At 35.6% G+C, this 11514-nt stretch overlaps 2 protein-coding genes and 1 non-coding gene across 5 annotated transcripts; 2 read left to right on the top strand and 1 right to left on the bottom strand.

Moving 5' to 3' along the window:
* Window positions 1–1881: 1881 nt before the first annotated feature.
* Window positions 1882–4786, top strand: LOC142625603 (protein LIFEGUARD 4-like). Its single transcript, XM_075799258.1, has 4 exons — window positions 1882–2131; window positions 2272–2385; window positions 4340–4497; window positions 4583–4786. Exons 1-4 carry the CDS (start codon window positions 1882–1884, stop codon window positions 4784–4786), a joined length of 726 nt encoding a protein of 241 aa, XP_075655373.1.
* LOC142626532 (small nucleolar RNA Z247) lies at window positions 3862–3998 on the top strand. Its single transcript, XR_012842528.1, has one exon. It is a non-coding gene; the product is annotated as a small nucleolar RNA Z247 (small nucleolar RNA).
* A 1299-nt stretch (window positions 4787–6085) lies between the features above and the next one.
* Window positions 6086–10880, bottom strand: LOC142625602 (VAN3-binding protein-like). 3 transcript variants are annotated; one of them, XM_075799256.1, is made up of 7 exons: window positions 10475–10880; window positions 9726–9848; window positions 8119–8542; window positions 7779–8003; window positions 7363–7412; window positions 7073–7130; window positions 6086–6919 (listed from the first exon to the last, which is right to left on the bottom strand). In XM_075799256.1, exons 1-7 carry the CDS (start codon window positions 10799–10801, stop codon window positions 6705–6707), a joined length of 1422 nt encoding a protein of 473 aa, XP_075655371.1. In that variant the 5' UTR covers window positions 10802–10880; the 3' UTR covers window positions 6086–6704. The 3 variants fall into 3 exon arrangements, with proteins under 3 accessions (XP_075655371.1, XP_075655370.1, XP_075655372.1); XM_075799255.1 differs by having other exon boundaries at window positions 9726–9851; window positions 10475–10879; XM_075799257.1 differs by lacking the exon at window positions 10475–10880 and adding an exon at window positions 10116–10157.
* Between the last annotated feature and the right edge of the window lie 634 nt (window positions 10881–11514).

Raw genomic sequence — 11514 nt, 5'->3', positions numbered from 1 at the left:
AATGAATTAAATAACAACCTTAAAAGGTTTCTATCTAGTTTACAACCTTAAAAAGAACAACAACACCAAAAGAAACGTGTATCTCTTGCCATAAAATTTGAAATTTAAGCTTTTATTTACTTATGTTATGAATGTTTAGTAAATGGCTAAATTTTAGGACTAAAAAACTACATTTTAGGATTAGACAAAAAATTATAACTGCCATACATAAAAGTTGAAAAAAAAAAAAAAAACAACAACAACAACAACATCAACAACACCAAAAAGGGGGAAAAAAACAAACAAACAAACAAACGTGGATGTGTAGTTACTAAATTTTAGGGTCTTTCTAGGAGCATTTCCTTTAACAAAAAACTTATTAATTTACTTATATACCTTATAAAAATGCAATATAAGTATTGATAATCTTAGTTTGTCAATTTTAAAGTCATTGGATACTCAGCTATTGTAAAAATTAGTAGAAGCATCCAAATCCCAATCCAAACATGCAAGCCATGTACCAGGTGGTTGGGTAGTTTTTAAACGTGGGATAGAAAGTGAGATTTTTTTAAAATAGTACATAGATAGAACATTAGATTTTTTTTAAACATGTAGTTTTTTTTCCAAAATATGGAAGAGATTTTAAATAAATAATAAATAAATAAAAACTAGCCTCTCTCTTCTATTTTTTGGGTAAAGGTTAATTTATAGCATTTATTATAATTTAGGGTTACTACATTTTTCAATCACAAAAAAAAAAAAAAAAAAAAACCTAGGGGTGTGACGAGTATTATGTGTTATCTTAGATGCTTATTTTACATACCTAAGGGTGTGATGAATATTATGTGTGATAATATAATTTTTCATCACATCCCTAGGTATGTAAAATAAGCATCTAAGATAACACATAATACTCATCACACCCTTAGGTTTTTTTTTTTATGATTGAAAAATATAGTAATCCCAAGTTATAATAATACTCTAAATTAACCCTTACCCAAAAAATAGAAGAGCCTCTGAGCACGCGCTGAGGTTGGTGTTAATTACTGTCATGAGTATTAAATTTCCATATTTGAATGAAAAATAATAGAGGAAAAAAAAACAAATCGTACCATGAAAAAACCGTGTATATTTATTGCCCATTGAGCGCGTGCTCAAAGGCTAGTGTTAATTACCGTCATAACGCGCGTGCTCAGAGGCTGGTGTTAATTACTGTCATGAGTATTAAATTTCCATATTTTAATGAAAAATATTAGAGGAAAAAAAAACAAATCGTACCATGAAAAAACCGTGTATATTTATTGCCCATTGAGCGCATGCTCAAAGGCTAGTGTTAATTACCGTCATAACGCGCGTGCTCAAAGGCTGGTGTTAATTACTGTCATGAGTATTAAATTTCCATATTTGAATGAAAAATAATAGAGGAAAAAAAACAAATCGTACCATGAAAAAATCGTGTATATTTCAAATCAAATAAAAAAAACCGTGTATATTTATTGCCCATTGAGCGCGTGCTCAAAGACTAGTGTTAATTACCATCATAAGTATTAAATTTTCATATTTAAATGAAAAATAAAAGAGGAAAAAAAAAAACAAATTGTACCATGAAAAAACCGTGCATATTTCAAATCAAATCAAAAAAACCGTGTATATTTATTGCCCATAACATAAGCTATCCATATATAGCCTTCAATTAGGCAATAACTGTCTCCAATACCAATAGAACTCAAGATTAACCATTAACTCCAAACCCCACAATTCTTTCCCTTCACATTCCCACTGTTTCTTCTCCCCCAAGAAAAGCCAAGAAACCCTATTCCTTCATAGTTTCATATCCTCCAAAACCAAAACCCACTGTTCATCGTTAATTATCAACGTACTCTTGTCACTACCACAAACACAATGACTCGTAGCAACAAAGGTGACGTAGAGTCCGGCAACAACAACAACCAACTCTATCCCACGATGCTTGAGAGCTCTCAGCTCCAATGGGCGTTTATTCGCAAAGTCTACAGCATTTTATGCATCCAAATGCTTCTAACCACAGCGGTTGCCGCAACAGTTGTGTTCGTCCGCCCCATACCAAACTTCTTCACTCAAACCGCTGCTGGCCTTCCTGTCTATATCGTCATTTGCATACTTCCTTTCATACGTAAACTTTTCTCTTCTGTTCTTTTCTTGAAATTCTTTGTGGGGTTTTTGTTTTTGTTTTTGTTTTAGTATTTGGTGCTATACATGTTCTTGAATTTGATACTCAGTTACTTTGTTTCTGTGCTGTTTTATGATATGTAGTTTTATGCCCCTTGTACTATTACCACAAGCATCACCCTTGGAACTTCTTCATTCTCATGCTGTTTACGGTTTCAATCTCATTTGCGGTGGGACTTGCTTGTGCATTTACAAAAGGTATTGAATACTTTTACCTCAATCTTTTTTCTTTTTTTCTTGTTATGTAAAATTAAATAAAGATTTATACTTTTTTATAGCCTTCTTTGATGGAAAAAAAAAAAGTAGAAGTTTGAATCTTTATTTAATTGCATTTTTTCAGTGATTTGTGGTGATGATTCCAATTTACTTTAGTTCTCCTTTTGGTTTTTGTTTTGTGTATATTGCTTGAATTGATCTTTAATTTCTTATATGGTTTATGTTACGGAAGAAAAGGGTGTCTGTTATTAAGGAGCAGCCTTAATGTTTATGCCTGTGAATCTTCATTTTGTTGAAGAATTTTAAGAATCATGATAAAATATTTAAAATAATTTATAAAAGAGATTCAGAATATATCTAATTGAAGGAGACAAGGCCTAATTTTGGTGTTATATAAATTATTTCAAGAAATTCCCTCTTTCCTCACTGTTGGAATTAAGAAACTGATCTTCATTAATCTATGGAGGATACTTTAGTTAGTAATTTCACACGTCTGTGTTTCTCACTGATCTCATTTTCAGGTGAGAAACATGTGAAACAGATGCTTGATAAGGAATTTGATGAAGCCCCTGTTTATTCAATATTGAGACTATGTTCCTAATTCTTAATCATAATCTTATTGTTCATATATAAACATATGTCTTTGCAATTAGCATTTTGTGAACATTGTATATGTTATAGTTGCATTAGTTAACCATGCCTTATTTTAAGTCTTTTTGTGGTTTATTGTCAACCTGGTTTAATACAATTTTTAGTCATGGAAAAAATGGTTTTGAGACTTAACAGTGTTTTGGAAGAGGTTAAACATGTAACAATGTTACAATACAATTAGTTTCCAGAAACATACAATTGATAGAATGCCTCTGGCTTTTTGAGCACTTACTTACTATTGACTATTGAAACATCCTTATCCTCATCTCCTCACATGGCTAAAACAAATTCGAATTTGAATCAAACACCATTAAAGCCATCCTCTCACACGATTACAACTCCAGTAACATATCAGCACAATTTAAGTCAAATACCACAAGAGGATAACCATCAAACATGTCAGATAACAGTTACAGGAGATTGATAACAAATATGTATTTTTTATTTTCAATTTTTATAAATACAAGAAGAAGCTCCCAATGATTTCATGAGAAGCAAATATCACATTTAGAATCTAATTACATATTTCAAATCTCTTTATGCTATCAGAGCAAATGGACTCACGTCCAACCATGTCAAATTCTTCCTCTTCCTCCTCTACTGTTGATTCAGCTACCACCTCCCAATCCTACTCAACACTTACTCCATCAAATCATCTCCAAATCGAACTTGCCAAAGACAAATGCCTTTCTTGGAAAACAGCTATTCTACCCTATATTAATGGCAACAAAATCCTCCATCATGTTCGTGGCAGAACAGCCCCTCCTCCAAAAACAATTGTCTCCCTCCTCTCCCTCTACCATAATCTCACTTGGAGATTATGAAATTAACTCTTATATTCTTGCCTGTCTTCCATATGAATATAATTCTCTTGTTACCTCTGTTACCAGATGGTTGGAATCGGTTTCTCTTCATGAACTCTTTGGACTTTGTTGCAATTTGGCATGACTTTAGCAATTTGTAAATTTTGGACTTAGAAACAAGCAGGTTCCTATTTGAAATATCCATGTTTTGAAATGTTTTGACCACAAAAATTATTCTAGACAATCTAACATGCTTAATTTAGAGAGTTGAAAAAAAGTAATAATTTTTGAGAAATACGCTGATTAGTTAATTTTTGTAACAAAATGTTGATGACATTCTTCTAATAGTATTTCGGTATCTAGTTTTGTTTAGTTAGTGTAAGCCTTTACTTACTTGATAACTATTGTGATGTTAAAACTTAAAAATCAATGCAAGTTGTGTGTTTTTTATTTTACACTAAACTTTATTTTGTTGTCGACAGGACGAATTATTTTGGAGGCTGCTTTTCTCACGTGTGTTGCAGTTGTTAGCCTAACTCTCTACACCTTCTGGGCAGTGAAGAGAGGAAAAGATTTCAGTTTTCTAGGACCCTTTCTGTTTGCTTCTCTCCTTGTGCTCGTAGTGTTTGGACTCATTCAGGTAAATGGGACTTCCCAGCTTGTTTTGATTCCTCTCTCGCCCTTCATCCAAATTTGGACTAATGGAACCTCTTCTTAATGAACAGATCTTTATCCCTCTGGGCAAGGTGTCCATGATGATTTACAGTGGTTTGGCATCGCTTATATTCTGCGGTTATTTTGTTTATGACACTAACAATATAATCAAGCGCTACTCCTATGATGATTATATCTGGGCTTCAGCTGCCTTGTATCTAGATGTTGTCAACATCTTTCTCAGCCTCCTCGAATTAGATGATGCTAACAGCTAAAAGCCTTCATTTTCTCCTCTCAATCGCATATCTTTGCATCTTCAAACAGTCATATTGATATAGAAACTTTGAGCCTTTTTTACCCAATTGAAGAGAAGTGTGGTTAAGAATGCAAATCCAATTAAGCACAGTATCTTTGTTTTGTCATATCTATATTATTGCCTAGCTTCTCCATGGTGGGATTTTCTTTGTTTATCTTACCCTTGGTTTTGGAAAGAGGGTTCAATTTATATTCTAGATTTTCTATATGCCTAGAGAAATTTCCAAGCAGTAACTCAAGCTATACAAGGCAGATTATCAAGCATCCTATGCTAGTGCAATTAAATAGAAAAAGAATGGTCATTGGACTTGAATCTTGCCATATGTTTTGCATGATTTATGTATTGCAGAAATGACAGTGCCATGTCGTTCATAATCAACTGTTTTAACCACACTCTTGAATCATGCTAGTCAAATTCATTACTTGGATAATCACCTGCTCATGCTAGACCCTGTCCAGTGTCCAATACTCTTGGGTTGTTCCCTCATTTCTATTCGATTAAGGGTAGTCAACTAAGTTTCAGTCTGTAATTGATTTTTACACGCATGAAATGTTGATTTCATGCTGCAGCAAATTCAGCAATCACGTTCACAGGTTACTTCAATGGATTGTGCAACTAATAACGACTGTACTGTCTATATGCACAACTATTTTGTTATATATATACAAAATAAAACATGTTCTAGATTAAGTTATTATGGAGATTGTGCAAAGGATAAACCTCAAATGAATTTCAATATAGTGAAGCTTCATTAGTAAAAATATAGGGGATGCTACTAAAGCCTCCCTCGCTGAACATAAACTTTGATTCCTTAATCCATCAACAAGATAATGCCTCTTATAACTGTTGGGCAGATACAGTAGCTCTGAGCTTGAGCTTCAGCACTTTATTTTTATGGAGTCATTAGCTTTAAGAGGAAAAAGCCTAAACTCCATTTCCACAAATTCGGCCTTCAAGCCACCTCAAAAGAGGCCTCAAATCTCAATCACATTTTTTGGTGGGCCTCCCCACATTTTAAAAGCGCACACACACCTAACCTACAGGCTACAGCCATAGACTAATTTGGTAGTCTTGGCTGGCTCCTCTTTAGGCCTCAAACACACCCATCAAATTAAGCCGAAAACCAACAAATTAATGTGTATGTACTGCTATGCTTAAAGACTTTTTTCCTGTATTACATCATTTTCAGTATTAGTCCCATTGGGTTACCTATGTTCATTATCATATCCCACTTATGACAATATGGGTGTCATTCTGCTTTTTCAGCAATAAAATATTATCAAAGACCTTGATTCACTTCATCCAAATCAAAATAATTACATAAAGTGGAAGATTACAGAACAAGACAATCTTTGGTTCCACCACTTCAGAAACCTTAAAGTCATAAACTATGTTCCCAAAACAATTAAGGGACAAAAGCCAAACCCACATAATAATAAAATAAAGCATACACATAGAATCAGACAATGTCCTCATCTTCTACTAAATATTATGCTTTACTTAAAACGGGATTCGTTCCTTCTCTTTTTGACCGCCCCAGTCCAAGATACTCCTTTTCTTTCCTCAAACAACAGTGAAACAACAAGGACTTGGATCACATGGTGTTTGTTACTTTGATAATCACTTTACTTTTCCATTCAGAAACAAAAAGAAAAGGCTCAATACATATTCCCCCCATGATTAAAGTGACCCCAATTGGATAATAACTTATCTTTTAATTTTCTTCTTTTTACAATAGGAACCCAAAAATCCAGCCCCCACCATATTTTAAAATATCTATTATGTTCATAGGGCCATAAATTCCTAGTCCCCACTTTGCCATCTGCCAAAATTTCACCCCCCCTCCCTAATGTAAACAAACAAACACATTTCAAAGTTCAAACTCTATGCCTGTTATTCTTTTCTGCAGCAATTGTAAGCAGCCTTGACACACCTTGAGTCCAGATATCATACTCTCTCTGGTTCTTGCACTCAAATTCTACGACTCCACGCATAACGGTCTTCAATCCAAAGTAACGGCGGTGCTCACCACCTTCCAGCAAGTGGCGGCCGGGCCATGCTGGCATATCTTTAATCACCTCCAACACCTGATCTGTAAAATTCAAAAGAGATCGAATTAAAGATGAACCCTTTTGATCTTTTTCCCACTTTAATGCCATTTGCTTTCACAAATCCCCAAATGGAAGAAGACCCACCTCCAATTCTGTTCAAACTTATTAGAGAAAAGACAAAGGCAATTACTTACTCTTTTTCTTTTTTGTGATGGTCCCAGCAACGTGCCTGCTCTTCATCTTCAACATAACCTGCACAAAAAGAAGCTCAAAGATTAAAAGATTCCAAAGAAGCAAGAAAAGAAAGGGAAAGTAGATCCATTTATTTCATCATGCTCAGTTTTTCCTAACTTTCCCTCCCAACCTTTTGTCTATCAGGTTCACACTCCTAATAAAAGTCTAATTGATACCCAAATTATTAAGTGATTAGAATTTCTAAAGGAAAATCAGACAGTGCTTTAGGCTTTAGCATAGAAAGACTAACCTGATTCAGTCTGTTGATGTAAACAGAGACTACTTTCCAATGAAGATCACCTGCGCTTATCACAACAATGGTACAATCAATCTCTCTTTCTTGTAAGCTGTGACCATACTAATAACAAATCTAAAATTGGACAAATAAGCATAGAATGACTTTCAGGACCCATATTTGCCCACTGTTTCTCCTTAATTGACTCCTTACATTACATAACAGTCACATTTGTTCCAAACAATTAATAAATAGATCACTTTCTGCTTCCAATTAAAAGCAATACCATAAACATTATGTTCCATATAAACAAATTGCACTAAATTGATGTCGCACCAATTACATTCATTATCACACCAGTTTAAAAGGTTTTGATGGTAAAATTGCTAGCACCTTTAGCATATATCTTTAGGAAAGTCATAGGAAATTACCTTTGCGGGTGCGCTTGAGGATCTCACAGCCTCTAGCAAGTAATTCTCTACTGCATATGCCCAGGAAATTCTCTTCAGGAACAAGCTCACCACTGTAACTACTGTTGGAATTACCGTTACTACCGTTAGTAGGAACTCCCATTCCTTTCTCTACTGGTATAACTGCAGCTATATTCCAAACTTCCTTCAATGCCCTTGCCTTCAATGTGGCAGCCCCACGTAAAGCTGCAATTCATTTCACAAATCCCAGGGACAATTTCGTCATTAAGAATTCAATTTATTAATTTTACATTCCATAAATGCCAATTTAAGCCAATTGGAAATTACATTAAACATATACCTGTTGCTGCTGCGGCAGTTAATGTCATGATATCCCCAGCTGACCTGACATTCACGGCGGAGCCTACGACCGACGCGAGGTGCTCACGCTCGGCCCCCATGGCCTCAGCCGCCTCAACACACTGGGCAGCAACTAACGTGGCAGCAGACGCCACCGCCATGTCGGTCTTCGCCATTACCTCATCTTTCCCGGCCCCAGACGTGGCAGCAGTGGCGGCTGCAATTGCGGCGACAGCAGCCGCCACCCCAGCAACCGAAACAGCAGCATGGAGCTGGGCATTCTGGGCCCTGGTCTCTTCTTTCTTCTTTTCCCTCCTGTCCTTCAGCCACCTCCCCACCGTCTTGCCGCCACCAGCGGCAGGGGTGGGGCCGCCTGCTGTGGCGCCACGGAATTGGGTGTTATGAGGGTTATTTGAGCGGCCATACTGCATTGAAAAATAAATGCGTGTGGGGTCACACTCACATCAATTGGTGCTAAGTAGAGGGTGTAATGTCATATGTGTAACATTATTATGTTATTAGGTGCGTATGTACATGCACCACATAATAAATTTTAATGGGTGTGACTAATAAATACAAGTCCTAATAGCAATAATAACAATATAAGAAACAAGAAATACTAGTTAGAATTGGGGCATAGCTGCATTTTTAAATGGGTGCGGTTGTACTAAGCGCGCACCCACCTCATGTATTGAGGGGTCCATGAGACATTAATGCACCCTTGCACCCCAAGTGGGACGAGAACTGAGCGCTATGGTATCAAGGTGTGTAAGTTACAGTCTTACAGAGTCTCCAAAAGGACAGGATTTTGGTGACAAGCACCATGTACTCAACAGTAACAAAGTCACTAACCAAGGGGGACCAAGAAACAGAGTTGGGTAATCCAGTGACTACACACACAAGCCGTGCACACCAAGCAATTATTTCAGTGGCATTTCTGTAAAAACCCAAGGTAGATTTGTGCCAATTGTGAATAATTTAAGTTACAAGTACCAACATACTCTGCAACCTTTATGCACTTTTGCTTATTCCAAGGCCAAATTTATGAATTTTGGTCATTATTAAAGGCAGCACAAAGCAGATGAAATAGCAATACCCACTAAAAAACAAAGTTTTTGATTGGTCTCTAAAATTTAAACTAGAAAAAAATCTATTTAAGTTATTTAATCACGATTGGCTAAATTAATTAAAGGCTTAAAACAATATTTAACTTCATGGGCCCAAATCGAAAGTGAACAATTAATTAAGCAAGAGTGTATTTTGGAGAACCAAAAAAAAAAATGAAGGAAATTTGAGTGTAATTTAAAATTTAACATTATAAACTAGCATTGAAGAGAGTGAAAACAACCAGCCTTAGTCACACTCTCCATGTGTTAATAAAGGGCGTTGGTTCCAGAGAAAGCCTGAAAGATGTTTGCTCTATGACTAGTCAGTACTGTCAAAATAAACCCCAGTATTCGTGCTTTGTACCCAAAAGGAGAAAACGTGTACAAACTTTGGATAATATGTCTCTATGTGTTTTTACCTTTTTTGTGTAACATTCCGGTGACCATGAAAAATGGTCGTCGGCAAAGAGACAGAGAGAGAGAGAGAGAGAGAGAAAGAAACCTTAACATCGTCGATTTCAGATGGAGAGACAGGTGGGCTGTCTGTTAAGGAGCCACAGCTCTGTGTTCCATTGAGAGGTCCACTACTGTGTGATAGCCTACCTGAGGTTCGTGGAGATACCTCCTGCTGCAAACACAGAAAAATCATGAAACCCACGTGTTAGTACTTGGTATTGTAGAATTAATATGATTTTTTTTAGAGAAATTGAAAAAGGGAAAATCATTTTGTGGTTTTTTTGGGTATGTGGGTGTGAATTAATTAGATAGCCAAATTGAAACAAAAATTTTCAAATTAGATTTTGTACACTTGGTGTGGACATAAACAGAGACAAGCATATCAAAATAGTTAAAAGGGAAAAACAATACTAGAATTTCGAAATAGAATGCGAACCTGAAAAGCCATGAATTGAAGTTCCATGTATCATAAAATTTGAATGAAATAAAAAAAGAAAGGAAAAACCCAATTGGAGAACTAAAGAGTAAAGAGCCAAAACCCAGAAACAAACACAAGAAAAACAACAAAAAGAGAAAATGAAAGAAGCAAAGCAGTCAAATTTAAGAGCAAATGCCAAAGTGGGATAATCATAAACCACCCCCCTTTTAAAAGTGAAAGAGAACAAAAACAAAAAGAGAAAAAGCTTCAATAAATAAACCCCATAAAACAAAAAACAAAAAATCCCAACAATTTGTCCACACACACACAGAGTCTGGTTTAGTCCTCTGCTTGAGACAATTACAAAACTCACTCACCGACTGTGACATGATCCTCTCCATGACCATCTGAGAGGTCTCAGACGAAGCAAACGAAAAAGGGTTCCCAGAAACCGTAGCAGCCTCCTCTAACTCACCAGCCAAGTCCTCCATTATAGCTCCACTACCGTTCACATTAACAACACCGCTAGAGGTCTTAGAGAGTACCATTTGTGGTGGTGGTGCCAGAGCCTTAGAGACCTCCAGAGCTGAAACACTCCATGACCTTGACAGAAACTCCATGGGCTCGCGTGGGGTCTCCGGTGGCCGGTACAAACCCGAATGGACTGGGTCGGGTCTCCAAGACTCGGGTATGGCCTTGTCCATGAGAGTAGAGGCTCTGTTTTTGTGTGACTAATAGTAGCGTTATGTTAATAATGAGAGTGAGAGTTTAGTGCTTTTATTTATAAGATGAAGTTGAGGGTAGGCTCTTTATAGAGGATGTGTGTGTGTATCATCTCACACTCTCTCAACAGTGTTTTATGTGAGACAAAAAGCGGCGGAAATGTCAGTCTAATGAAAGGTCTTTACGGTTTTACTAATGGACAAACCAATTGAAAGGAATTTCATCATGCATGTGGTTCCTATCCGTGGGGTGAAAAACGGCGGGTTAAGTCTTTGACAAGAAATTTTACAATCCGTGGGGTGAAAATCGCCGGGTTAAGTTTTCGACAAGAAATTTTACATATATATATATATATATATATATATATATATATATATATATATATTAAGATTAGATTAGAGTAAAAATTTTATATTATATAAAAAAAATTTATATAAAATATATTATTATCAAATTAAGTTAGAATAAAAATTCTATATTAAATAATAAAAAAACCTCACACAAAGTCCATTATAGTCTTTGTCATTCAAAAAATAGTAATGATATCTTTCAATTACATAACTTGTTTAATACTAATACAAGTTATATGAATCATTTAATAATCATTGGATAAGTAAACAAATAGAGTTATAAAAAAATAAAAATAAAAATAGTTTAGGACTTTGTGGTTAGGATTATTTGTCTACGTTACACT

Source organism: Castanea sativa, chromosome 2 (assembly GCF_040712315.1).
Source record: "Castanea sativa cultivar Marrone di Chiusa Pesio chromosome 2, ASM4071231v1".
Lineage (NCBI taxonomy): Eukaryota > Viridiplantae > Streptophyta > Magnoliopsida > Fagales > Fagaceae > Castanea > Castanea sativa.
Note: the sequence above shows the minus strand (reverse complement) of the source record. Positions and strands in the feature narration are given on the sequence as shown.

Excerpts from the sequence above, each read along its gene's own strand:
- LOC142625602 (XM_075799255.1), bottom strand. The coding sequence starts at position 10,801 with ATGGACAAGGCCATACCCGAGTCTTGGAGACCCGACCCAGTCCATTCG. Across the intron at positions 9,852-10,474 it reads AGAGGATCATGTCACAGTCG|CAGGAGGTATCTCCACGAAC; the intron begins GTGAGTGAGTTT and ends CTGTGTTTGCAG. Across the intron at positions 6,920-7,072 it reads CATCACAAAAAAGAAAAAGA|ATCAGGTGTTGGAGGTGATT; the intron begins GTAAGTAATTGC and ends TGAATTTTACAG.
- LOC142625603 (XM_075799258.1), top strand. The coding sequence starts at position 1,882 with ATGACTCGTAGCAACAAAGGTGACGTAGAGTCCGGCAACAACAACAAC. Across the intron at positions 2,132-2,271 it reads TTGCATACTTCCTTTCATAC|TTTTATGCCCCTTGTACTAT; the intron begins GTAAACTTTTCT and ends TATGATATGTAG. Across the intron at positions 4,498-4,582 it reads TAGTGTTTGGACTCATTCAG|ATCTTTATCCCTCTGGGCAA; the intron begins GTAAATGGGACT and ends CTTAATGAACAG.